The sequence below is a fragment of the Dunckerocampus dactyliophorus genome, chromosome 10, assembly GCF_027744805.1.
Source record: "Dunckerocampus dactyliophorus isolate RoL2022-P2 chromosome 10, RoL_Ddac_1.1, whole genome shotgun sequence".
NCBI lineage: Eukaryota > Metazoa > Chordata > Actinopteri > Syngnathiformes > Syngnathidae > Dunckerocampus > Dunckerocampus dactyliophorus.
In genome coordinates, this window is record NC_072828.1 from 453,824 (window position 1) to 481,171 (window position 27,348).

The 27,348-nt window shown below is 44.7% G+C and overlaps 3 protein-coding genes across 5 annotated transcripts; 1 reads left to right on the top strand and 2 right to left on the bottom strand.

The window, feature by feature from the left end:
• hdgfl2 (HDGF like 2) lies at positions 1–15,704 on the bottom strand. Of its 3 annotated transcripts, none has more exons than XM_054790436.1 (16): positions 15,548–15,704; positions 14,105–14,181; positions 12,291–12,432; positions 12,034–12,219; positions 9,535–9,654; positions 9,386–9,457; positions 8,768–8,954; positions 8,343–8,436; positions 5,914–6,205; positions 5,729–5,844; positions 5,592–5,653; positions 4,127–4,197; positions 3,936–4,037; positions 2,559–2,712; positions 2,386–2,485; positions 1–631 (listed from the first exon to the last, which is right to left on the bottom strand). In XM_054790436.1, exons 1-16 carry the CDS (start codon positions 15,548–15,550, stop codon positions 547–549), a joined length of 1,863 nt encoding a protein of 620 aa, XP_054646411.1. In that variant the 5' UTR covers positions 15,551–15,704; the 3' UTR covers positions 1–546. The 3 variants fall into 3 exon arrangements, with proteins under 3 accessions (XP_054646411.1, XP_054646410.1, XP_054646412.1); XM_054790435.1 differs by lacking the exon at positions 15,548–15,704 and adding an exon at positions 14,593–15,477; XM_054790437.1 differs by lacking the exons at positions 9,386–9,457; positions 15,548–15,704 and adding an exon at positions 14,593–15,478.
• On the top strand, positions 15,669–17,458 carry fh (fumarate hydratase). Its single transcript, XM_054790438.1, has one exon. It carries the CDS (start codon positions 15,723–15,725, stop codon positions 17,220–17,222), a length of 1,500 nt encoding a protein of 499 aa, XP_054646413.1. The 5' UTR covers positions 15,669–15,722; the 3' UTR covers positions 17,223–17,458.
• On the bottom strand, positions 17,401–27,348 carry fam32a (family with sequence similarity 32 member A). The gene is made up of 4 exons (XM_054790445.1): positions 27,206–27,348; positions 24,848–24,992; positions 24,236–24,289; positions 17,401–17,631 (listed from the first exon to the last, which is right to left on the bottom strand). The coding sequence occupies exons 1-4, from the start codon at positions 27,277–27,279 to the stop codon at positions 17,563–17,565; spliced, it is 342 nt and encodes a 113-aa protein (XP_054646420.1). The 5' UTR covers positions 27,280–27,348; the 3' UTR covers positions 17,401–17,562.

Genomic DNA, 27,348 nt, shown 5'->3' on the forward strand with positions numbered 1-27,348 from the left:
CTGCTCTATGTAGCGTTTATTCATGACCATTCATCTCCACACGGCTTGCCAGGCTCTCACGCCACGGCAGTAACACAACGCCACTAACAAGCACACATCACAGCAAGACAACGCACGTACGCACGTGTGCAGCGCCACTGCATGTCTACAAGCACGTGTGTCAAAAAAAAAAAAAAAAAGGCAGTGAACCTCAGTTGGACTTGAACTCTTTTCATTGTCTTACATATCATTCAGGCTGAGGTTAAAAAAGAAAAGACAAGCAGCACTTGAGCAGTGTGGAAAATGCCAATAGTGTGTGTGATTTACGTTAGCCAGTAAAAAACAACAACGCTGTCCACGTTTAGCACGTCTACTTTTCCCACAGATGTTGGCTGCAAGCGCATGTGTTCACCGTAGAGCATGAAAGAATGAAAAAAGGCGGGTGGGGTGGTGATAAAGAAGAGGGCCGTGTGCTGCACAAAGTACGATTCCTTTCCAAAGAGGTGGTAGAAGTCCATCATCTGTCTCATAGACTGCCTGCTGTGGGGGTGCGGGTCTTTCCTCCTTTTAACTTCCATCTTGCGTCGCTGCAGGGTTGTTGCTGTTAGCTTGGGCGTACTGGTTCGTCTGCGGTGGACTGTCGAGGCTCCGCCTGTGATGTAGACAATCAGCACCGTTTAAGACGCATGCACAACTTAACCTTCCAATCGTAGCCATCAAAATACAAACTTGATTTATTTGGAGTGTGGACACATTTGCCTTTGACTGGACTGCAGTTCAAGTGTTTGGAGGATCACATCTGAGGTCTTTCCACCACCTAATGGCTGTGCTAAATCATGTATACGCATCCTGTATATCACCCTCATTTACCCATCTTGGCTGATAAAGCACATACAAGTCACAATTACCAGAATATAACGGACCCATGACAGAAAAAAGACTACTACAGTCGTTTGAGGATGCTTTTTGGAACAATGTATGACATGTCTATGTTGCACATGTCATCCCAACAACATACAGTATTTATTTGCCTTTTACAGGCAAAAAGAGCAACTTTGCATGAATGCATTATCATTTCAGGCAGAAGTGATCATTTCCATGCAGACTCACACATGACAGCAAGGACGTGAGCGTAGCGTGCAGAGGGTGAGGCATTGTAGGGACACTTTAACACGTGCACACACATGGTTCCGTTCCAAATGTGAAAACTGTAAATAGCTGATGGTATGTTTGTTGTTTATGCCGGTATACATGTAGTTGTTCAGATATTTCAGCTTTCACAAAAGCAACAAATGTTTGTGTCCAAGTGAAAGTTATGCTTGAAATGTACAGTATCTTTTCACAAAAAGCTGCCTTTCTCCCTTTGTAGTCAGGAACTGGTATTTTCCTGAAACTTACCTACAGTATGTTGTACTGCTGATTACTAAAGAACACAAAAAGGTAGAAACAAACCTTGTTTCCTGATGAAAGACGTGAGTGTAATGTGTCTTTCAGTAGTGTCCATGTGTATAGAGCCATACTACATGATATTCTGTGTGCCCGGAACGATCAGTACAAATGCTCCAAAACTGTCTTTTGAAAAATGGCTGGGATAGAATGAGCTAAATGGAGGTGGAAGTGTAGCTAGTGCACACTTGGAGGGAAGGAGGACTGGAACTAATTAGGATTTGATGGATCCATCCTCATCAAATATCATGACACCACTACTATCAGGAGAACCAGAGTATAGAGGGGGAGGAGCCACCTGTGGCCCAGCAAGGTGCACTGTATTCGGGCACACACTGGTGTGCCAACACGGAGGTCTCTGGCAAACCTTTTGCACTTTGCACTGGCTCATAAGGTTTTTTGTGTGCATGACGTGTTTCTTTTCCCCACTCTTCGCAGCGCATTTGGTCCCACTAGCACGTGGAATGTCTCCCTCTTCCAGTGAATGTTTCCAAGTGAGCTCAGGGGAAGTTACGACAGGCCGTTAACGTCACGGGCAGGAGAAAAAAGGAGCGCTTGATTGGCACACCCGCACAGTATAGGTAAATTGGAGCGTGTTTTTTTAATGATCGATTAGTGGGGCTATTTTTAATGTTATGGTATGAATCGTTATGATGTGATACCTGCCTCATATCATGCACCCCCGGTGCTTCCTGGGCGTGTGACCGGTACATGTGGATTACCTGAGACTCTTGGACTGATGAGATGGAAGCTGGTGGTTGGTGATAATGACGTCTCATCAAATAGCAATGAATGGTATTTTATGCAAAGCTGGAGACTGTGCCAGCTGTTGAATGCCCATTGTAGCATTCTATTCTATTCTCTTCTCTTCTCTCTGTCTTGGCGTGTGTGCAACTTGGGTGAAAATGTGAATGAGATAAGAGAAATCACAGAAGAGAAATAAGAACATCAAATGTTGACCTGATTGGAGTGGAAGCAGGGTGGTGGTTGCTCTCATCTTCCACCGCTTTTTCCTCTTGCTCTTTTTTCTCTTCCGACTGTCCGTTGACTGCAGTGGAATCTATCCAGGTCACATTGGAGGGGTTACAAGTCCTCATCTCAGCCATCAGATGAAGTCTTTCCTGTGACTCTACCTGGGCTTTCCGTCTCCTTGTCATCATCCTCCCCTTCCTTGTCCGTCTTGGGCTTGGCTGCCGCTTCTGCTTTGCCCACAAAGCGAAGCTTCAGCTTGTTGTACACCTCACTGGCCTTCTCCATGACGGCCGAGCTGGCTTTGTAGCGACGAATCTGCATGGGAGACCACACGCCGCTTCAGCAAGACGATACAGCTTGGATGTCTGCTTTCTACACCGACTTCCAAGCGTGTACACTACATCCATTCATTTATTGCTGGCAAACACAGCACCTTGTCGCTAACTAAGCCGTGGCAGCGTCACAGACATGCATGGTTGTCGCACTGCTTCATTCCTGCAGTGCATTCAAGGACTGCTGAACAGAGTGGGAATTCTCAATCACAACTCATAATCTTAACCCAGGTTATGTTTTGTTTATCCGTTTGTTTGTGTTCAAAATAACTTGAGAAGTTGTGAATGGATTTGGATGACATTTTCAGGAATCGTCAGAAATGCGATATGAAAGAGCCGATTACACTTTGGGGGCGATCCAGGTCAACGTTTAACACAGAGAACTTGTTGCTAACATGCTAGGTGGCTGCATGCTAATATTAGCATGTTAACATGCTAATATTAACACTGTGGCATTTTTAGCTGTTTTATGGGTAGACACTTCTATGAACACTTAGCACTATCATGCTAACAACAGCATAGCCATTTTAATAGGTATATACTATTATGCTAGCTGTTAGTATGCTAATGTTAGCATTGCTAGCCTGCACACACTAGCATTTCTTGCGATTTTCATGAATATGAACTTAAGCAGACACTTGCTACCATGCTAACATTAGCATTCTAACATAATCATACTAACATTTTTACCATTTTCAGAGGTAGGCACTTACAGTATACAAACACTATTGTGCTAGGTGTTAGCATGCTAATGATACATTTGCAAGGACAGCACAGGAATCTAACTATGTCGATAAAACATGTATATGTAGGACTAATATTGAGGGTGTAACTGTACTTGGCGGAGGTGTGCGTTGTGAGTGCTTTGCTAGTTATTACTGTATGACTTCATTTTATGTCTGTTTATTATCTTATTCATTCATATTCATTTGATTTCCTTGCATATTTGAGAACCTTACCCCACATGAAAAGCCAGGCGCATCAGTCCAGGTGAAAAATGTGACTGCCCCGTTAGTGCCCCCGCCCCTTATACATTTTTTTTTAACAATTAGCCCCTGCCACAGGTTTCTCCCTGCTCATCATGACCCGATGCACACACAAGTCTGAGGAACTCCTGTTCACAAACAAACAGGAAGTCATCTGCTCCCAGCTTTCATTGTTCAGTTGTTTTTGTGATGGAATAGGATTGCATTGAAAGAGACAAACCTTTTTCAGTGTGGCAATGATATCAGCGTTCTTCTGCAGGACGTGGCTGGTGACGGGCACGGATTCAAGCTCTTGCAGGGCTTGCAGACAGCGCTCAATGTCCTCCGCAGACACAAAACAGCAGGACGGTTACGCCTCAGCACTTTTCATTCCTGCACATGACGCTTCTCTACGTGGCGTGACAAACTTACAGGGTTGTCCACTTTCAGGGCAAACTTGATATCTGTGTGGAGCTTTTGAAGTTTCTCCTCCGGCGACGCTTCTGAAATATCAAACAATTCATTTGTACAGAAACTCCCCCACTGGGACACCCTGCATGGGCTGATAGGAATGAGCTCATTTACACGGATGACGCAACACACCGGGAGGGAGGGAATCATGCAACATTCTGACAAGGGAGGCAATGAAGCAAGCACACGGCACGAGACAAGGGAGGGAAGGGAACCCCGACCCTAACCCCATCACCGCCGTATCGATGCGACGAGAAGGAAAAAGTTCATTTGTAATTCTGTTATTCCATGGGGGCGTCACAAGACCTGATTCCCATGCCAGTGTGGGGGGCACCAGGCCTGGCATGGTAATCAATCCATGAACCACACATCAAGGAAAATCAAGTGGATCATCAAGATGTTGCCATGTGCATGCGTGTCTGCTTTCCTCCACGCAGGCAGGAAGAGAGGTCACTCTGGGCATTGCTTTCAGCACCCTTTCTTCCATAGAACAACAGCATGAACAGAGTGAGCCCTTTCATCAGTCATGCAGTCTCTTTGCTGACGTTTACACTGCAGGGTATGGTGCCCAACTCCAATTTTTTGTCGTAATCTGTTTTTTTATGTGGCGTTCACATTAACAAGCCCCATTTTCGTTGGTAATGTGAAAGCAAAGCGTCCAGAACGTGACGTGCATGAGCAACAGGGTAGATACTTTACTAACTGCCAAGAGAAAGTCACAATGCTCTCCTCAACACGTCACTATTTTCTCATCCAAACGATTCCACGTAGGATATGAAGAAGTAAGAGGGCAAGAACTGTGGCTATGGCTACGGGAGATCGTGGGCGGAGCGTGGTGGTGGCACATTGGCAGTAAACCACACCTTGTACACCATGTATGATGTATAGGTGGGATAGATGCAACCCCACCGTTCAGACAGCATGACATCACATACAGGTCGCACACGAGTAGGCCTGTCACCATAATCCATAAACCCAACAATAAAAACAAAGTGAGCATGCGTCAGCCCGTCTAGTAGTGGTAATAAAATAAGGCTGTCATAAAACTAGCTTACATTCATAAAGCTATTCCAATTTGATTTAAAAGCTGCTGACATTCCAATTCCAATGTGAAATACTTGCATGATTACATAACATAGACATAACATAACATAACATTACATAACATAAACATAGTCTCAACAAATGTTGTCAATGATATCGATTATTGACAATCATTCGTAGGACAATTATTAGGTTTGTTACGGTGACGGGCCCACATATGACCAAAAACAACGTGAACATGGCCTTTGTCTGGCAGGGTGACGTAAGAGAAATGAAATGAGTAGATTGTGATACTTCTCTTCGGAGAGAAGGTCTTCCTCTTGTCTGGTGACATTTCATCTGGTGTGGTTTCATATGTTAGGATCAAGGACAAGACACAAACCTTTCTTCTGCTCTGCTTTCTTGGGTGGAAGACTCTCTGCTTTGGGTTTGTCAGGTTTTGACCTAAGCAGAGAGAGTAGTGTCCAAGATGAGCACGTATAGGCGTGCACGTGCCCCATGCCGGGTGTGCTCTCTCACCTGGCTCTGGATCTGGATCTCTCCTCGGAGGGTTTGCTTTTCTTCTCCTTCCACTCCTTCTCCTTCTTCATCCTGCTCCTACTTTGCTTGTCAGACTTCCTGGCTGCTTTCTTCACCTTCACCACAACAACACAAGTCAAAGACCCTTCTAGTTCTCGTGCTCTGTGGCTTTCATCGACAAGTACCTCAGCTGATGCAGGAGAGTCCGAGTCAGAGGGCGCGGGGATGGGCGGGGGAGGGGGCTTCTTGGATCTCTTCAAGGGGTGCTCGTCCACGCCTTCATCCGAGCTGCTGTTGTCACTGTCGCTCACCTTTTTCACCTCCTTTTCTCTTTTCCGCTTCTCCTCCTCCTCTTTCTCCCGCTCTCGTAGCCGCCGCAGCTCCTCTGCCTCCTCCTTTTTCCGCCGCTCCTCCAGCTCCCTTCTGCGCTCCTCGTCCCGCTTCTTCCACTCGCTGATGCGGTCCGGCTCGCTGTCGCTGTCGGGTTAGGCCACAAAAATGGATGCACGATATCTTTTTTTCCCCCCAAACAGACACCCAAAACCTTCTGCTTCTCAAGACCCATATGGTATAAATGTAGTTAGTAAGGGGGACTGGAACTAGTTAGCATTTAATGGATCTATCCTAATGAAGTATCATGACATCATTACTATCAGGAGAACCAGAGTATAGAGGGGGAGGAGCCACCTGCTGTGGCCCAGCAAGGTGCACTGTATTCGGGCACACGCTCCTCTGAGCAGCCGGTGTGACGCCACGGAGGTCTCTGGCAAACCTTTGGCACTTTTCTGGCTTTTCAGGTGGCTCATGAGGTTTTTTGTGTGCTCCATGGGTTTTTCCCCCTCTTTGCTCAGCATTTGGTACAACGTACTTCTTAAAGTGAATGTTTGTTTACAAGTGAGCTCAGGGGAAGTTAACGTCACAGGCAGGAGAAAAAGGAGCGTTTGGTTTGCTGACCTGCATAGTACGGGTAATCTCGCCTCACTGGAGGGCTTTTTAAATGATCAGCTATGTTTTATATTATCAGGGGTCGCCACAGCAAATCAATTGCCTCCATCTAAGCCTGTCTTCTGCATCCTCTTCTCTCACACCAACTACCTTCATGTCCTCTTTCACTACATCCATAAACCTCCTCTTTGGTCTTCCTCTAGGCCTCCTGCCTGGCAGTTCCAAACTCAGCATCCTTCTACCTATATATTCCCTATCTCTCCTCTGGACATGTCCAAACCATCTCAGTCTGGCCTCTCTGACTTTATCTCCAAAATCTCTAACATGTGCTGTCCCTCTGATGTACTCATTCCTGATCCTATCCTTCCTGGTCACTCCCAGAGAGAACCTCAGCATCTTCATCTCTGCTACCTCCAGCTCTGTCTCCTGTCTTTTCCTCATGGACACTGTCTCTAGACCAAACACCACCACAGTTTTCTACACCTTTCCTTTCATTGTAGCTGAAACTCTTCTATCACACATCACACCTGACACTTTTCTCCACCCGTACCATCCTGCCTGTACACGCTTCTTCACCTCTTTTCCACACTCTCCATCGCTCTGGACTGTTGACCCTAAGTACTTCAAATCCTCCACCTTCTGGATCTCTTCTCCCTGTAAGCTCAGTCTTCCACTTGGGTCCCTCTCATTCACACACATGTACTCTGTCTTACTGCGGCTAACCTTCATTCCTCTCCTTTCCAGGGCAAACCTCCACCTCTCTAGCTTCTCCTCCACCTGTTCCCTGCTCTCACTACAGATGTCACCTGCAAACATCATAGTCCATGGAGATTCCTGTCTAACCTCGTCTGTCAGTCTGTCCATCACCATAGCGAACAAGAAGGGGCTCAGAGCTGATCCCTGATGCAGTCCCACCTCCACCTTGAACTCCTCTGTCACACCTACAGCACACCTCACCACTGTCTTCCAGTCCTCATACATGTCCTGCACCGCTCTAACATACTTCTCTGCCACTCCAGACTTCCTCATACAATAGCAGAGTTCCTCTCTGGGCACCCTGTCATAAGCTTTCTCCACATCTACAAAAACACAATGCAGCTCTGTCTGGCCTTCTCTGTACTGCGTCTGTAGTACTCTTTTTGGGCATGAAACCATACTGCTGCTCACAAATGCTCACTTGTGTCCTTAGTCTAGCTTCAACTAGTCTTTCCCATAACTTCATTGTATGGCTCATCAGCTTATTCCTCTGTAGTTACCACAGCTCTGCACATCTCCCTTGTTCTTCAAAATGGCCACCAGCACACTTCTCCTCCATTCCTCAGGTATCTTTTCATGATCTAAGATCCTGTTGAACAACCCAGTCAGAAACTCTACTGCCACCTCTTCTAGACACTTCCAAACCTCTACAGGTATATCATCAGGACCGACGGCCTTTCCACTCTTCATCCTGTTCAATGCCCTCCTCACTTCATCCTGACTAATCTTTGCTACTTCCTGGTCCACAAAAGTCACCTCTTCTAGTCTTTGTTCTCTCTCATTCTCCACGTTCATCAGCTCCTCAAAGTACATCAGTGTGATGTCATAATTCCCTCATATCCCGTATTAATATCGTACACCCCTAACGTGCGGTCTGCATGGTCTTATGTTACAGGTTGGGAAGCAAGCTGACCTGTCGCTGTCTGATGACGACGACGACGCTGCTGCTGCACGTTTGGGAGGCGCGGCTTTGGGTTTCCGTGAGCGAGGCTTAGGTGCAGGTTTCTCTGTGGAAGACAAACACACAAAACAATGAAGAATCACTATGGTTTAGACATGCTAGCATATCTGCTCATGCTCATAGAATGATGATCATACATACGTTTATCCTCCAGCCTATCTATCATTATACCAACAGTGGCTTATGGAGAATTATTCTGGATTCTATCACAGGAAGTAACATAATGCACCCAAACACAACAATGTAAATAAAAAGGAAATCCTTGTGATTGGTTATGCTTATGGTGATGGGGTGTCAACTTAAACGGGGTTTCCTGTTTTTAATCACATGACTGATAAAAAAGACAAAAGAAGGTGATGGGAATCCGTCAAACTTGCCTGGCGCTTTTTTGCGTGCCTGCGGAGCCTTCCGGGGAGGTGGGTCAGATTCCGATTCAGACTTGGAGCCAGACCGAGACTCGGAACCAGACACGGCCGGCCGAGGCTTCTCATCCTCAGAGTCGCTGTCTGCGGCTTTTTTGTCTGAAGCAGATCCTGAGTCTGAATCTGAGTCGGATGAATCCTTCTGCCAAGAGATAACCCAAAAACAATCAATTTATTGAAATACTGTAAGGCGTGCTGTGGGCGCCTCACAGTGAAAAACTATACCCACATCTACAACCCGCAAGGCATGCTGGGTAACCTTGTGGTGCAAATCTGTTTTGTTGTATTTATTTTTCACACACACATACAATAGCATTTTGAATCATACTATGATGATGATGATGAGAGTGGTCTCTGTGCTGTCCTCAGAAGGACGGCTGACGTAGGAATAGATCCATGATGTAATAGACGCTACACCTCCAGTGCACGTGTGACAGCCAGCAAGCTTCACCGGCCAGGGTGGCAGAGCCAACGGCCCCTGGCCAGTCAGTGTGTGCAGAGGAATGGTGTCGGCCATCGTGCTAAGCGGTCCTTGTGTTTGTTTGTGATGCAGCTTCTTAAGGACAACTTTACCTTTTTCTTTCCTCTGCCTGCTGCTTTCTTTCCAGCCCTCCCTGCTGCCGTTTTCTTCTCAGGAGTAAAGTCCTGTTGTGGAAAACACACATGCAACATTTGGTGCCCGTGTCCCAACACCACCACCATCCCGCCAGCGCAGCAATCACCTGGTCGCTGTTCTTGCCAGAGTCCGACTCCGAAGGAGTGGCTTCCGATTCTGACGGGGATCCGCTCTCCTCGTCTCTGTTGCTGGACGAGCGGCGAGTCTTTTTTGGGGGCGGCGGACGCTGAGACAACACAGAAGCACTGAATGTCACATGGTGCCAGCTACAGTACTGGCAGAAATATTAACCTAGACATTGATGAATCGGTGGTGGCTCACCATCGCTCACAAACACATGAGAACACACCTGCTCTGCCAGAGAAGAAGAAGTTGGAGCAGAAGGGATGTGTGCTGCCAACTAGTGAGTAGTCACACTCCTCTTGATACTCTCAAGAGGGGTGGAACAGTTCATCCACTGCATGGATGTAAGGATTTATACTCCTATGATCCAACCACATCCACCTGTGTTCGGCAAGTTGCTGTTCCGGACGACATACAGTAGATGGATCTAACACGGTTGCAAAGGTAACGAATGGACTGAATGGACACTAGCAAATGAAGCATGGAAGACTTTATATGGGTGGGTGCTTTTTAGCAATTTTAATGATAAAGACGTTCAAGACGTTGTTAGTTCGCTGACGAAGCTCTTCGGATGAGGAGCGAAACGTCCGACACCTTCTTCACAGAAGTACAGATGACGTCTCAAAAAGCCGTTCCCTCGAAAGACGTTCAAGGTTACTGGATTCAGTCTGCCCGGTGGTGACGTCATCGCCACATGCCAGCAACAACAACACGTGGCATGGCGGATGGCAGAGGACGAGCCTGCGAGTGAGAACTAAATGAAGCCACCATTGCGGTCCAGTGTGTGGAAACACTTTGGCTTTTACAAAGAGGGAGATGTTCTCCATAAGTTTCGAGGAAAAGGCTTCTTGAGACGTCATCTGTACTTCTGTGTAGAAGGTGTCGGACGTTTCGCTCCGACACCTTCTACACAGAAGTACAGATGACGTCTCAAGAAGCCTTTTCCTCGATGGACAACTCCTGTACGACTGAGAGCCTACACAGACGCATTCTCCATAAGTTGCTTGCTGTTATATTCTAGGATATGTAAAGGTCAAGGAAAGTAGCTCGGCAACACCTCAAATCTCTCCGAGCACCCACTGAGGCACCATGGGATGTCACACAATGCTGACCGTGCAGGCATCGTCTCCTTCCCGCTACAGCAGCAACACAAGGTACCACCAGCTCTTTTATTGAGAATGTATTGAATACTGCAGATGAGAGCAGAAAAGGTGAACCTGCTGTTAATTCAGCACTTCATTCAAATAAAATAGGAATGCATTGGCCATTCTTTGTTGTTTCTGTGCATAATTCTTTTGTACCCGATTCCAACTTCACCTGCACTGTCTCGTATCTAGGGATTTATTTCACAGTCACACCGCTTGGATTTTTGGCTAAAACGTGACTGAATCCATTTAAAGATACCGAATTGTTTCGGATCATATCGTTCTAAATGCACCAACACCATCCTTGAATCGTATTGGCAACCATGAATGGCGATATGAATTGAATCATTTTATTAAAAGGGGTTGTTGTATGATATCCCCATCGGCAGCGTAGTACATCAACAGCGACTTACCGCCACTTGGTCCCGTGAGTCCCATAGTTCCGCTTAGGTGCTGGGGTCGTTTAAGTAGTAACCTGTGCATGAGAACAATGCCTCCTCAAAAGAATCAGACCTCACTCATCACTTGCCGTTATATTTGTCTCCCGCAATGTCGCCTCGCCAGGTCTGATTTTTGTGATGCAAATGCGTTACTCTTTTGTTTTGAGAAGCCAAACTCTTTACTGAAGTGGCCCCTTAAAAAGAATGGCCCCCCAGCAACCACCAACGCTGGTTGGTTAAACCAATTGTTACACCCATACCTAAAATCTCAGCATATGGCTCAGACTTAATTTGTACTGCAACAGATTTTTTTTTGCTTTTCATGTTTAAAAATGCATCAATTATGCAAATTTGCCATGATTTGCCATGGGTTGGCATGTTCTCCCCGTGCATGCAAGCGTGGGATTCCTCCCACATTCCAAAAACATGCATGTTAGCTTCATTGGAGACTCTACATTGTCCATAGGTATGAATGTGATTGGTTGTCTATATGTGCCCTGCCATTGGCTGGACACCAGTCCAGGGTGTACCCCGCCTGTTGCTCCAAGTCAGCTGGGATAGGCTCCAGCATACCCTGCAACGACTGTGTGCGACAAGTGGCATAGACAATGATTGAATGAATTCCACCAGCGCCACAAATAGATTGCAGTCCTGCGGGACACACGACATGATCTGAGAGATGGGGGTCAGGAGATTTACACATGCAAACCCGAAGGCGGCGCCAAACAACTTCTCCCCGAGCACGTCAGAGCTTTTCTTCCCGTCACTCACACGTGGTAAACGTGTCAGAAAGGTTATCATGTTAGCAAAGAACAGAGGAGGAGTTACGATGCTGATCAGAGGATAATGTTGATAAACCAAGCGTGACTACTTCAGAGTTGAATCTCAAAGATTTACCTTTGGAGGCTGCGGCTTCCGCTTCACTACTCCTCCTCCTCCTCCCCTTCCTCTGTCTTCACTGGCAGAATCAGAGTCCACTTCGCTTGCAGAGTCCGCCCTCCTGGGCACGGGGGCTTCTTCCTCCTCCTCGTCATCGCTTCCGCCGCCGGCATTGTTGTCTTCACTGTCGGACGAGCTGGCGAGCTAAGAACAACAAAGATCAAGTCAGCCAGATGTCACGCAAGTGCCACATCTCCCCAGAGAGAGAAGCTTACCACAGGTGGGGCGCTGTAGGAGGCGTGCGGATTGTTCTGAATCTCCCACAAGCCTTCATTGAAGCCTTTCCTTTTGTTGGGCTTCCCATAGCGCTCGCTGTACTTTTCATAGGCAAAAAGATCCTTGGCTGCCAGGAATGCCCTGCAGAACAACACAACGTCAACTGCTACTCATGTTAAGCACCCATCTACTCCTTCAAACTCCAAACCTTCAGGGACATTGTGGACACCGCACCCTCTAGTGGTCCACACATAGAAGGCAGGGGCCATCTTACTAGCTTACCAACTTAGTAGTATTTGAAACATTTGATTTATTGGCAAAAAAACCTAAGAAACAGTCATAAGCCTTCATTTTCATATGATAGTACTCATAAGAACAGCTCTTGTATCAGATGTCAATGGATGTCGAAAATCTCAGTACTCCTCAGGTTAAATGAGTTTGTTACGATGTAAGATGAATATCAAATATAAAAACTATCTGCCATTTGTGGCTTGGTATTTATAGGCACGTGGCACATATAAATACAATAACATAACATAAAGCTTCATCTTGGTGTGTGTGTGTGTGTGTGTGTGTGTGTGTGTATTATAAATGACATGCATTGTGGCCAATTATGCAAATCAGAAGATGGCTTTATCTACCACCAAGACTGTCACAATAACAAATTGTGCTGGTCGATAACTGTCCTACAAATTATCATCGATAATTGATATTATCGGCAACATTTTTGAGACAATTTCTTAATTATTGTCATGAGAGGTGTAATTCACATTTGAATCACTAGACGGTGCTCAAGTGTAGTGTACGGTCAACCTGTGTGGGCCACATTAGCTTGACGCAGAAGTTGCCTGTATAACAGATGCCAGCCTGTGAGGCTGTGCAAGTGTACGTTGGTAAACCTCACTCCCTCTGCCTTGAGAGTTGCGCTGAACATGCGGTCGACAGTCCGGGCTTTTGGCCGTGTGTTCAGCGCTCTCGTCTCCCATTACGAAGGTACTGTGTTCAAGCCCCAGTGCGGGCAGTGCGAAGCAGGACGGGTTACACCTGCATGTATGTTTTTGCAATGTAGCCAGCCACACTGTCTGTGTGAGCACCATTTTGCACTGTTTTGTTTATATTTGCCCACCAAACGCCTCAGTAAGCTTTGACTGTCAGGACAAAGGCACTTAGAAACCATCGCTTTTGTGCTGTCATTCGTGTTAGCATATGCTCACTACGCTACCTTGTGAGGGGAGAAGACGACATGAGGGTTCACTCTCTCCGTTTATTCCACTGCAGCATCAACGCACACAGACTGCTGCAGAGTGAACCCTCTTGTCATCCGGCCTGAAAGAGAGATGAGGCTGCGCATGAGATAAATTGCGCATGTCAATTTATCCAGGCCGACAAAAATGATCGACATCGGGTTTTTTGTCATCGTTCGATTGTGGTGACAGGCCTATCTACCGCCACAGTCAGACTTGAGCCTTGGGAAACATTCCCCTACTCCTTCAAAAACTATTTTTCCAGAATGTGCTCACACTGTCGGAAGTAAAACTCTATTATTTTTTCTTTGAACCGAACTGAAGGTAGCTTTGCGGATATTTTTCTTCATTTTCGTCAAGCTGCAGTAATGTCGCACACTTTGAAAATCCCTTGCATGACATTCGCCACTTTGTGCAATCAAAACATAATATATGCAAATATCAAGAGAATGAATACATTTGTAGGCTAAAATTCAGATATTCTGTATGGAAATGTGGCAGGAGCTTCTTGGAACAGATTCAGCAGGTGCACCTCGTGTCGTGGCATTAAATTGTCACTTCGTGCTTACGTTTCATGAGTCCCAAAGAAGAAAATTGGAATTTTATTTGGTGGGGGTTTCACTGCTCCATCCGCCACGTCTTCAATCTGGGAATAAACAAGACAACGTTGTATGTTTTAAACTGAAAAGGAAAGCCAATAGCACATATACAGTAGCTGCTGCTTGACTGCTCAGGAGGATGTTTGTTCAACCCACTGCAGCATCCTTAAATCATTGCGGCATACGCTGATCATGAAGAATTTCAAACAAGGTTGTTGTGCAAATAAGTCGCACGTCACTTGAGAATGAACGTTAGCTGAGCAGATGGTGCACGCAGGCCGACATTGTCGCATGCAAATTGTTTTTTGTTTTTTTTTACTAAATTGCATACTTGTATAGTAAATAGATCCACATCATGTGATAATATATGCAATGTACGATTGTGTTGTATGTGTTTGTGTTAGGACGGTTGCAGGGAAGGATGCCTTCGCTTCTGCTGCTGCTGCTAGCTAACTCACCCTGGCTGGCCAATGGGGGTACCCCTTCATTTTAGCGAAGACCAGGTCTCCGGGCTGGAAGTTATGAGGCATGGTCCTGGTCCCCTCAGCAGCTTGGAATCAAAAATATAAATATGTATGCAGCCTTTTGCGTGTCGCTCCCTGTCTGTGGTCGTCAGGTCGACACGAAACCTGAAAACGACGGAGCTAGCTAAGAGAGCTAATCGCGTACTATGCTAACGTTACCGCGAGAAGACACAAGCGGAGGGAATCGATTGAAAACACGCGACTAACTTCCGGTGAGAACTTGTTGACACGCTTCAAAATAAAAACACTTCTGCTTTGGAGTTTAGTAGTAAAAAATAATCACCTTTCATTTTGAATAATTTTGCAAAAAATTTTATCGTTTCTTATTGATATAATACATCAAATCCAACCATCATGAAAACCTTCAATAATAAGAGACGTACAGTAGAGGATGACGTGAATATATATTTGTATTTCCCTTGTTTTTATGTGAAGGTCTAAATTGTAAGTATTGTGTGTATTTCTACACTACTACTGTCGAAATTATTTCAAACTTTGTGCCAAATTCCTGTCATACCACGACTGAGGACACAAGAGACTTCCGGTGAGCCGCTGTTTTCTCCCTTCAAAATAAAAAAAAACTTTCCGGCCCTGTAAACATTTTCAATTTATACAAATAAGGTTCTAAAAATAGATGTATCGTCTTTCAGTAATAACACATCCTCCATGGAGAATGATGTGAATGTATGTGTTCCAAAGTATTATAAGTATTATATACATACACACTATATACAGTCCATATTCATTAGTATTTTTGTTTCCGTGTATAAACTAGCACTGATTGTTGATATTTTTATATAAGTGTTTTTTAAATGCTATAAAGCAAGTGACGTTTATATATGAACAGACCTGTCTTCGTTTCAGTGATAAACCGGAAATACACACTTACCATTTTATGAATAACCCTTCCAAGATCCTCCTCTGATTGGTGACCAATTCCGGAAATCCCGTCTATGCTTCTCTTCGATTGGCTGTTGAGAGCTCGGCTTCACGTTCGCCCAATGACAGCTCCCAAAGTGACAGGCAGCGTTGACGTCGTCGGGATTCACCTCTAAGGAGCAGCCATGTTTCGCTCTTTCGGACACATCCAGCAGTTTAACTGCGGTCTCCGGACTTTGCAGCAAGTTCGCGTCAACTGTAAACTCGTAATAATCCCGTCCAGGATGGCCAGCTCTGATTTTAGAGTCGAACGGGACACGTTCGGTGAGCTCAAGGTGCCCTCGGACAAGTACTACGGCGCCCAGACCGTCAGATCCACCATGAACTTCAAGATAGGAGGACCGTCTGAACGAATGCCCCTCCAGGTCATCAAGGCTTTTGGTATCCTTAAGAAAGCAGCTGCTGTGGTGAACAAAGATTACGGTCTCGACCCGAAGATAGCAGACGCCATTTGCCAGGCAGCGGATGAAGTTTCATCTGGAAAACTGGACGATCATTTCCCTCTGGTGGTGTGGCAGACTGGCTCTGGCACGCAAACCAACATGAACGTCAATGAGGTGATCAGCAACAGAGCCATTGAGATTCTGGGAGGCAAACTGGGTTCTAAAGATCCAGTCCACCCGAACGACCACGTCAATAAGAGCCAAAGTTCTAATGACACCTTCCCTACTGCCATGCACATTGCTGCAGCCACAGAGGTCCATCAAGTTCTGCTACCTGGCCTGCAGACCCTGCATGACGCCTTGGCTGCAAAGGTGGAGGAGTTTAAGGATATCATCAAGATTGGCCGCACGCACACTCAGGATGCGGTGCCGCTCTCCTTAGGACAGGAGTTTGGTGGATACGTGCAGCAGGTGAAGTACAGCATCCGGCGAGTGGAAACAGCCATGCCCAGGGTGTACGAGCTGGCCGCCGGAGGCACCGCGGTTGGGACGGGCCTCAACACCCGCATCGGATTTGCAGAAAAGGTCGCCTCAAACGTCGCCTCCCTCACCGGGCTGCCGTTTGTCACGGCCGCTAACAAGTTCGAAGCCCTGGCGGCCCATGATGCCTTAGTGGAGCTGAGTGGAGCCTTGAACACTGTGGCCGTCAGCATGATGAAGATCGCCAACGACATCCGCTTCCTGGGCTCAGGACCGCGCTCCGGCCTGGGAGAGCTCATCTTACCCGAGAACGAGCCCGGAAGCAGCATCATGCCGGGGAAGGTGAACCCCACCCAGTGCGAGGCCATGACCATGGTGGCCGCCCAGGTCATGGGGAACCACGTGGCAGTGACCATCGGGGGCAGCAACGGTCACTTCGAGCTCAACGTCTTCAAGCCCATGATGGTGAAGAATGTGCTCAACTCGGCCAGGCTGCTGGGCGACGCCTGCGTGTCCTTCACCAACAACTGCGTGGCGGGCATCCAGGCCAACAGGGCGAGGATCGACAAGCTGATGAACGAGTCGCTCATGCTGGTCACTGCGCTCAACCCACACATCGGCTACGACAAGGCGGCCACCATCGCCAAGACGGCCCACAAGAAAGGCTCCACGCTGAAAGCGGTGGCTGTGGAGCTGGGATACCTCACGGAGGAGCAGTTTGACCAGTGGGTGAAGCCCAGCAACATGCTGGGACCCAAGTGAACTTTTCCTGTGACGTGGTAAACGGACTCAATCTTTGTACCCGCCATTCTCACCATCAGTGATGGCGCGCACACACACACACACGGGTGTGACACAATAATGACTTTGGGGGAATGGAACCATGCTCATGCAGTTGCTAGACTGTGTCTGCTAATAAAAATGCAGAAATGGTCTTGAAACCATTTATTGGGTTTGCCATCATGTGCTGTGGTTTATCTATTAAAAAAGCAAGACCATCTTCCCTAATTCTTTCATATCAAAAACTGATGTCAGCAACGTTTAATACATGACACAAGCACAATATAACCTTCCAAAATAAAGCATTAGGAAAAAAAAAGATTTATTTGGTCCAGCTGACTTTGGGAATATCATAATGCTCCGTCAGGTTGTCCAGGTGGCGATTAAAGTCCTGCAGAATAACAAAAAGGCACGTTAGTCGATGCAAGCAGCGTGTTTCTTCTCTTAGAAAACACAGCAGATCAGTCAGTGGCCAAAGTCCAAGAGTAATAAATCTGGCCCTAAAACTGAGGGCATAAGTGTTTCCTAAAAGATTAGAATATCGATAAGAGAAAGTGTGGAAAGTAAATGTCTTCATAATTCATTCCCCAGAGGTTCAATGGCCCTTTTGCACATCATATTTTTGATGCAATTGATGTTCACATGATGCTTGTTCCACACAATTTCCATCATAAAAGTGTGTGGAAAAATAGTCAAATGTTCCCCCTTCACGTCATATCTCCCTAAGTGTTTGGAACTGTATTTAAACCATCACGAGCACATATTTCCTCTCTCACTGAAAAAATGTAAACATTTCAATTAAGACTGTCAAAGTTAAAGCAAGTTACCTTTAATGACTTTTTTTTTAATGCACGATTAACGTGCGCATGTCTTGTTTGACCCTCAGCCCACACCATAGTTTGAGGAAGCAACGGCCATCATGGAGTACAAATATTGATGAGAAATGGAGGAAGAAATGAGTATTTTCATTGGTAAGTTTAGCTTGAAAGAAACAAGACCAAAGTTATTTGTATCTCCTGTCGCTGTGATTGGAATTGTCACGGACTATGTCGCCTGCCGGAGAGAATCGAGCTGCGAGAAGGTACTGAAGCACTTAGATTTTTTTATTGTCATTTTAGAAGCAAGCCGTCCCGCGACTGATTGTTTTGCTTTGAACTGGATACGAGCCGCTAGTTAATGGCAGGCATAGCTGAAGACAGCTATGTAGGGGCTTATGTCAATGTTCCCAGCGACGAGCTAGTCACCAGGAAAGATAATTAGCCAAACAAAAGTACATTCTAGCCATCTAATCTTATAATGTATTGTGTAAAACTATGACAGGAACATGAAATTAAAAGCACGAAATGAATACGGAGCCACCATCCACCAGTACCAGCCTGGACTTTCAATGTCATTGTTTTTCACAGAGGTTGTGTACTGAACAAATATGCACATTAGCACTCGATAAGCTCATCAAATCTCACCTTTATGCATTCCCACATAGTATCAGCAATTGGGAGCAAATATGAGCTGAAAGAAAAAGGCTAAAAATACAGTATAGTTCCTGCAACCCTAATGAGGAGAAGCAGCAAAGGAAATGGATGGATGGATACAGTATAGTTGACAATCTGTGCAGCGTGGGACAAAGTTACATCAAAGAACATCAAACAAAATGGGACAATGCGCCACTTGCATTAAACATAGATTATTACTATTATGAACCTTTATTTAACCAGATAAAAATCCACTGAGATCAGGATCTCTTTCACAAGGGTGACCTGGCCAAGAGGTCAGCAACACACGTCACACGTGATAAATGTACAAATCTAGGAGGTGACAATAAACAATGTATATGAACACACATACTTTGTAAGGTGCAGGTGATTAGTGATAAATACATACAAGCTATTTAAAACAAAAGGTACTGTTCTGTGGTCTCACGCTCTTCGTCCAACAGGACCGAAAGGCTCCAAAAGGAATGAGTTCTGAGAGCTTCAGTTCAGCCTGTAAAAAATTCCACGCTATGAGGGCTGCAAAACTGAACGCTCTCTTCCCCAGTTCAGTTCTGACACGAGGAACAGAGAGATGGGGGATGTCACAAGACCACAAGGCATAGTGACTTTCAGTTCTCTGGAGTAAAGTACTTAGATATGTTGGGATTAAGCCAAGCAGAGCCTTATAAGTCAGGATCAGCCAGTGTTTATACCTATGGCAGTCCTGATTTCACATATAAGTCACAATGATGTGTGAGGCTGCCATCACCAGTGACAAACCTCAAGGTCCTGTGATAGACACTGTTTAAAATTTGGAGACACCTGAGAGGAGCATCCACATACTGTACAGCACATTTCCATAGTCGATCAGAGGGAGAAACGTAGCTGAAACAAGCAGTTTCCTGGCTCTGAGCGAAAAACAAGTCTATTTCTATAATAGAACCCCATTTTCACCCTGAGTTTGGAAACTAATTTTGCGATATGTGCCTTAAAGGAAAGCTGGTGGTCAAGAAGGAACCCCAGGTGTTTGTAATCAGAGACCAGCTGGATGGTGTTACCCTGCAGCGTGACAACAATTGGTATGTTTACTGGGAACACACTGGAATTTTAAAAGACCATGAGCTTGGTTTTTTCTGTATTTAAGACCAGTTTCAGGGTCCTCAGACAAGACTGAACAACATTAAAAGCAGCTTGTAAAAAGCCAAAAGCCTGAGTTAGTGAGGGTGAACGGCAATAAATAATGGAATCATCGGCATAAAAATGATAAAATGCGTTTGACACATCAGTACACAGACTGTTGATATACTGTATAATGAAAATAAAATGGGACCCAGAACTGATCCTTGGGGCACCCTTTTCAACAAATCAAGAGTAGTGGAGGTGGATCCTGCCACCTGCGCACACTGAATTCTGTTGGTTAAATAATCAGAAAACCAATCACTGGCCGATTTCGAAATACCACTGCTGTGTAAAACTTCAACCAAGAGTCCGTGGTCTACTGTGTCAAAGGCTTTGGATAAATCAATAAAAAGAGCTACACAATGTTTCTTACTGTCCAGAGCCTCAATAAAATCATTTAAGACTTTAAGACCAGCAGTAACAGTGGTGTGCTGTTTTCTAAAACCTGATTGAAACAATGATAACATATTTCTTTGACACTGAAAAGTCTGTTCATTGATCACTGATACTTTGGCTAATATACATCATTTAGAAATTGGTCTGTAATTATACATACAAGGATGGCCTCCTTTTAAAAGGGGAAGAACGAATGCAGACTTCCAAACTTTGGGTAATTTATTGCTGATAAAACTAAGAATACAAATATGCACTAGAGGCTCAGCAATAAAATCAGCAGCCAAATTTACGAAAAAAGGATCAACATTATCAGGTCCAGCAGCTTTTTTTGGGTCCAGTCTCCTCAGAGCACTCCGAACCTCAGAGGCAGTCCCAGCAGTAAAGTCAAACAGACAGGTGGTATCACCACTTGCTGATGTTGGGACCAAAGGTGAGTTCACACAAGCTGGATCCGCTTTCGACAGCTCCGGATGTAAAGACTCAAACAAGGAGCCAGCAGAAATAAAATGATCATTAAAACAATTTATTGGACACGGGTCCTGAACCAGAAATCAGAGAAGTTCACAAGTCATTTCATGATTAGTTGATTTCATGACCTGCCAACATTTTTTTGTGTCTTTTAGATTTTTTGTTGATTCAGTCAAGTAAAAGTCAGATTTAGCTTTTTTCATTACAAAAGTACATTTGTTACAAAGTCAACGAAAGCTGAGCCAGTCTGCCTCTGATTTAGTTTTTCAAGTCCTTGCCCAGGCAGCGTCCCTATCCTTAAGGTTTCCTAAATCAGATGAAAACCAAGGATTTTTTCGTCCCTTCACCCTAAATTTTGATTGGAGCATGCCTATTTATGATGCGACTGAACTCATCATAAAAATAATTCAAGGCCAGCTCAGCATCGTTGAATAAGGAGATTCTGCTCCATTTGAATGCGGCCAGGTGATGCAGAAAAGCTTGCACACAGAAATTTTGATAATCTCTTTTCAGGAGAATATGTGGCTTAGATTTGGGGATTTTAGTATTTCTTGTTGCTGCGACGGCACAGTGATCACTGAGACCATTTGCAAATACACCTATACTTGTCTACTGATGGGGGGCGCCTGTTAAAATCAGGTCGATTGAAGATGATTTCAATGGATTTTTAGTGTTTGGGTGGGTTGGAGAATTTACAAGTTGAGTCAGATTTAAAGTGTCACAAAGCGATTTAAGGTTGTCTGATGATGAAGTTAACCAGTCGAGGTTTAAATCTCCAACCAGAAGCAGCTCACGGACGTTTAACCAAGCTACAAACAACTGGAGTGAGGATAGAGCGTCAGGAGATGCAGAGGGTGATTTACTGTATAGCACCCTATGATGGTCAGAGTCTGACCAAGACTTCGAAGAGACGGAGGATAGCAGGGTAACGTTATATTTATTTTTAATAACCACCTTTCCTTGGGCGATCGCACCCAAAGACATTATACCCACCCATAGTTGCTTTAGTGAGCCAAGACTCTGACAAAAAAGGATGTCTGTATTAGTCGCCTGGACCTAAATTTTAACGAGATGCAATTTAGGGACCAGACGTCTTGCATTTAAATGTAGTAGACCAAGTCCTGACCTAGCTAATGCTAATGCTATTCAATGCTGGTCCTGGATTTGGCTGGACATTGCCTGAGAGCAAGAGTAAAAGCAGTGATACCTAGTGATACATGATGCCACAATGACATTATTTGGCCTTAAGAGGTGTATCTTCAGTGAAAGTAAAACAGGTTTTTAAGACAAAAGAGCACCATAACCAGAGCTGATTAAAGTCATTTCGAAGTAATCCACAAGAGAGTGACAATGACAGATTCGGCAAATCAGAAGGAGCCAATGACCCTGTGTCTGTGGCATATTTTAAATATTTTCACCAATTGACATCTCTAATTTAAATATACAGTAGACGCACCTACAACATAAATAATCCGTTCCGAGAACCTTTATGTTGTAGGGTTTTTATGTTATACGAAGTGTAAAATACATGTAAATAACCTAATCCGTTCCAAGATCTTCCCAAACTCACCCCTTTGGCACTTCAAAATATTCAAAGTCCACCAAATATGGTGGGAAAATATACTGCTCAAAAAAATTAAAGGAACACTTGGAAAACACATCAGATCTAAACTGGGGGAAAAATGATGTTGAATATGTTTCCTGATAATAAGTGGGTGATGTATTAGTAACAAAATGATGCCACATCATTTGATAGAAATGAAAATGATCACCCTATAGAGGGGGGAAATCAAAGACACCCCAAAAATGAAAGTGAAAAAATGATGCAGCACACTGGTCCATTTAGCTAAAATGTCATTGTAGCAACTCCAAATGATTCTCAGTAGTTTGTGTGGCCCCCACGTGCTTGTACGCATGCCTGACAACGTGGGGGCATGCTCCTAATGAGACTATGGATGGTGTCCTGGGGGATCTCCTCCCAGATCTGGACCAGGGCATCACTGCGGTACCTGGACGCATGGAGGAGGTTCCAGGAGACAGGTAGTTACTCCAGGAGAGCTGGACAGGGCCGTAAAAGGTCCTTCAACCCTCAGCAGGATCGGTATCTGCTCCTTTGTGCAAGGAGGAACAGGATGAGCACTGCCAGAGCCCTACAAAATGACCTCCAGCAGGCCACTGGTGTGAATGTTTCTGACCAAACAATCAGAAACAGGCTCCATGAGGGTGGCCTGAGGGCCCGACGTCCTGTAGTGGGCCCTGTGCTCACTGCCCAGCACCGTAGAGCTCCATTGGCATTTGCCATAGACCACCAGAATTGGCAACTACACCACTGGTGCCCTGTGCTCTTCCCTGATGAGAGCAAGTCCAACCTGAGCACATGCGACAGACATGAAAGGGTCTGGAGATGCCGTGGAGAACGTTATGCTGCCTGCAACATCATTCAGCATGACTGGTTTGGTGGTGGGTCAGTGATGGTCTGGGGAGGCATATCCCTGGAAGGACGCACAGACCTCTACAGGTTAGATAACGGCACCCTGACTGCTATTAGGTATCGGGATGAAATCCTTGGACCCATTGTCAGAACCTACGCTGGTACAGTGGGACCTGGGTTCCTCCTGGTCCACGACAATTCCCGACCTCATGTGGCTAGTGTATGCAGGTAGTTCCTGGAGGATGAAGGAATTGATACCATTGACTGGCCCCCACGTTCACCTGACCTAAACCCAATAGAACACCTCTGGGACATTATGTTTATATAATTCTTTACGTTCAGTGGAATTTACGTAAAAGGAAGTTTACGTTATGCGAGGTACTACTGTATACTGTAACCATATATTGGCATTCCAGCATATCGGAATTTTTTTATTCTCTCATATTGAAATTGTCCATCAAAATACATGACATCCATATGGGTCCATCTTTAAAGACATTTATTTTTTTGACAGACGGCTCACTCCCGCCCAAGCCTCCTGCTAGTTTGGCGTTCCGAGCATTAGCTCTCATGACAAAAATGTATGAAAAAATGTTATCGTCAAAAGCACAGACCATCGATTAAGGACCAGTGAGATTTGTTATTGTGACAGGCCAAACCCCTACTAATGAATGGTAATATCAGATGAGCCATCAACACACGGAATACACGTTAAGACGTTTGCATCTTACAGCAACTATGGTGCATTGAAGGACCGCTGAACAAAGTGCTTGAGGAAAAAACATTATCAGTGAGGCATATAGACATAAACATGGAGAAAATGTGGGCTATTTCTAACAATGGTACATGTTCGCTGTGCATTTGACCTGTTTCATCACTTATTTATGCAGTAGGCCTACATTAAAGTGACATGTGCTTTCTGGAAAAACAAAAAACAAGGCATATTTTTGGGGGAAAATAAATATGATGAAATCATTTATTTGACAAAAACTTGTGCAGAATAGATCCATTGTTGATCTGGTAGACTTTTCAAATGTGTAATGACATACCTCCACCCTGTGCTTGTGAGTCTTGGAGGCTTTGTTCAAAATTCTTTCCATTTGCTGTCAGGAAAGAACATAAAACAAGTGTGAGGGACGCAGGCCCATGTCAACATAAGTGGTTGTGGACATAATGGAATAGGATGCAAGTATTTTTTATTCCATTCACATCTGGAACGAAACAGTGTTTGTGTGTATGCACTAAAATGTCCCAACAATGCATAACCTTCTGCACACTGCACTCCTCCACGCTCTCTCACTTCCTCCTTCCTGTCGTGTGTTTTTTCCATTCAAATTCACATTCTCAGCTCTTATCAAATGCAATTCTGACACCATGTGGCCGTTTTTATGGCTTAAAACTGCTATAAAAGTGACATCATTAGTGTGCAATTGCATCATCACCTATTTTCGCCTCTTGTGCAAGAAAACTTAAAAGGCGTCTAAATACGTCTTTGGAATCGGATGTTCAGGATTATAATTAGGTCTCATGGAAATACATGCGTGTGCTGAAGAGACACATTCTCTTAAAGAGACAGTAACATACACCTCACACAACACTGAAACATGAGATACATCACAAAGTCAGAATTTGTGTGCTCATATGATATTTGACATACATACCCTCTTTTCTTGCATCTTGTCAAAAGCGACCTGAGCAGGCGTCCTTTTGTCCATGTATGTCTTTGTGGCCTTCACCTCCTCCTCATTGTCATTGGTCACAACCTGCTCCATGCGACGCTTGCTCTCCTTGTCCTTCTTCTTCTTCCTGGACAACACCACTACTTATTAATATATAGCCTGAAAAACGTATATTCAAAAAGACTCAGGCTCCTATTTGTAAATGTTAATATGACATACAGGGGTGGGCTAGTGTTTGCACCCTCATGATTTCTTATTTTTTTGCATGTTTGTCCCACTTAAATATTTCAGATGTAAACATTAGTCAATGACAACACAACTCAACACTTTATGCACTTTTTAAATGAAACATTTTATCATGAAGGGTGAAAAAACATCCAAAACTACATGTCCCTGTGTGAAGAAGTGATGGCCCCCTAAAGCTAATAACTGGCTGGCCCCCCTTAGCAGCAACCAACTGCAATCAACTTGCAATGAGTCTCTTCCAGCGCTGGGGAGGAATTTAGCAGAATTGTTGTCATTCAGCCACATTGGAGGCTTTTCCTTTTTAAGGTCATGCCACAGCATCTCAATAGGATTCAGGTCAGGACTTGGACTAGACCACTCCAAAGTCTTCATCCATTCAGAGGTGGACTTGCTGGTGTGTTTTGGATCATTGTCCTGAAGACCATCACACTACCACCACCAGATTTTACTGTTGATATCATGGTCTTTTTCTGAGAGACACACAGCTTCCAAAAACGTTTGAGTATTTTCCCAAAGGTCTTGAGGATCATCAAGATGTTTTGGGGCCTTAATGTTGTTTTTGTTCAGCAGTGGTTTTGGTCTTGGAACTCGTTTGTGCCCAGTGTCAATTTCAATGACACAATGACAATTTCCACACAGGGACATGTAGCTTTGCATTTAATAATAAAAAGTTTCATTTAAAAAGTGCATAAAGTGTTGAGTTGTGTTGTCATTGACTAATATTTACATTTGTTGGATGATCTGAAACATTTAAGTGCGACAAACATGCCATAAATAAGAAATCGGGAAGGGGGCAAACATTCTTCACACTCCTGTGTCTAAACTTAATTCCATAATCGCATATATATTATTTACTATTACAGTGTTTCCCATACATTCAGTTACTGTTTCATAAATTGGAACCACCACAGATATATTTGGCGCTCGGGAGTGTTTGTGTAGCTTATATAAGTATGCAAGTCTGTACACTAGATGGTATCGTAACTCTGGTTCTGACCACACCTCATATGCAGTGTTGCCAACTTGGTCGCTAAATCTGGCAAATTCCAAACCCTCTTGGTGACATATCAAAAGCGACTAGCGACTTTTTCTGGTGTCGATGGAGAGTTTTCTGGTATTTGGGGACTTAAAAGTGAAAGCACATATGCTGCGCCCCACCCTAAAACAGCCACAAGCTGTCAGTGCACAGTCAGCTTCCACAGCACACCGAGGGCATCGTGGAACTCCACGCATCCATGAATCACGCATGTGAGAGGCGAGATGACGGCCGGGGTGGATCTCGCCCTGTTTTACAGAGCGGGATCTAAAACATGAATGTTTCTTCATCTTGAAATGGCCGGAGGCGAGTATGGATGTTATTATGAAGCTGGCTGGACGTTGAGGCACGCTGGCCGAGACCAAATAATACGATTATTTTATTTTGATGAAGTGATCGCCAATTTTAGATGAACAAAACAAGAATCAAGTTTATTTGTAATTCTAAACGTAACAAAGGTGTTTTTACTCACTTTTTGTCTCTTACGAGGTTATGCTTTTTTCCTACAGAATCTGTTACATCATATGCAAATTGGATGCAAATTAGCATATGACGGCATCATCAAATCGACTTCAAGGACAGCCAATGGCTCCTTTTCTCACTGAGGCGCTCATATGTCCATACAAATACAATCACTGACTTGACCGCGCATTATTACGCATGTTCATCAAAATAGTGAAAAATGTATTTAAAAATCCACCGTCGTGTTACAACGCGCACGCACTGGTGACTGACTTTGTAGGATTTTGTGCAAAAAAAAAAAAGTACTGCTCGACGACTTGTGTTCCTCGACGTCTTTTTTAAATGTTTGCAGTTAGCAGTTTCGCTTATATCTGGAATACTAAAGTGTCGATGAGTGTTTTATTGCACAGTAACTATTTTTCATGAGCGACACGTACACATCAAGCCCAAGACAGACAGATTACTTTAGTGTTGTGCTAGCATGTATGCTCACTTGTACGACGGGCGAACGGCCGAATTGAAACGCACTGAAGGGCTGCATTTAACAGGCCCACAATAACCCGTAGTTAAACAACAAATCTTTGCATTTTACTCACTTTTTTCCCGAAGAAATACTTCCTAAACCCTTAATTTTCAGGGCACTTTTCTGCACAGTGTCGTACTCCGCCATGTTTTAAAGAGAGAACGGCTGGGAAAATGGTCTTCTTCGGGTTTTGATGGAGTACGGTAAAACCTCGTG

What these genes read in the sequence shown, in the direction of transcription:
- hdgfl2 (XM_054790435.1), bottom strand. Translation starts at nt 14,664, where the DNA reads ATGCCTCATAACTTCCAGCCCGGAGACCTGGTCTTCGCTAAAATGAAG. An exon ending in CTGGCAAGAACAGCGACCAG is followed by an intron (nt 9,458 to 9,534) that starts GTGATTGCTGCG and finishes TTTCCACAACAG; the next exon opens with GACTTTACTCCTGAGAAGAA. An exon ending in CAGGCAGAGGAAAGAAAAAG is followed by an intron (nt 8,955 to 9,385) that starts GTAAAGTTGTCC and finishes ATCTCTTGGCAG; the next exon opens with AAGGATTCATCCGACTCAGA.
- fh (XM_054790438.1), top strand. Translation starts at nt 15,723, where the DNA reads ATGTTTCGCTCTTTCGGACACATCCAGCAGTTTAACTGCGGTCTCCGG.
- fam32a (XM_054790445.1), bottom strand. Translation starts at nt 27,279, where the DNA reads ATGGCGGAGTACGACACTGTGCAGAAAAGTGCCCTGAAAATTAAGGGT. An exon ending in AGTATTTCTTCGGGAAAAAA is followed by an intron (nt 24,993 to 27,205) that starts GTGAGTAAAATG and finishes GGTGTTGTCCAG; the next exon opens with GAAGAAGAAGAAGGACAAGG. An exon ending in CTCACAAGCACAGGGTGGAG is followed by an intron (nt 17,632 to 24,235) that starts GTATGTCATTAC and finishes GTTATTCTGCAG; the next exon opens with GACTTTAATCGCCACCTGGA.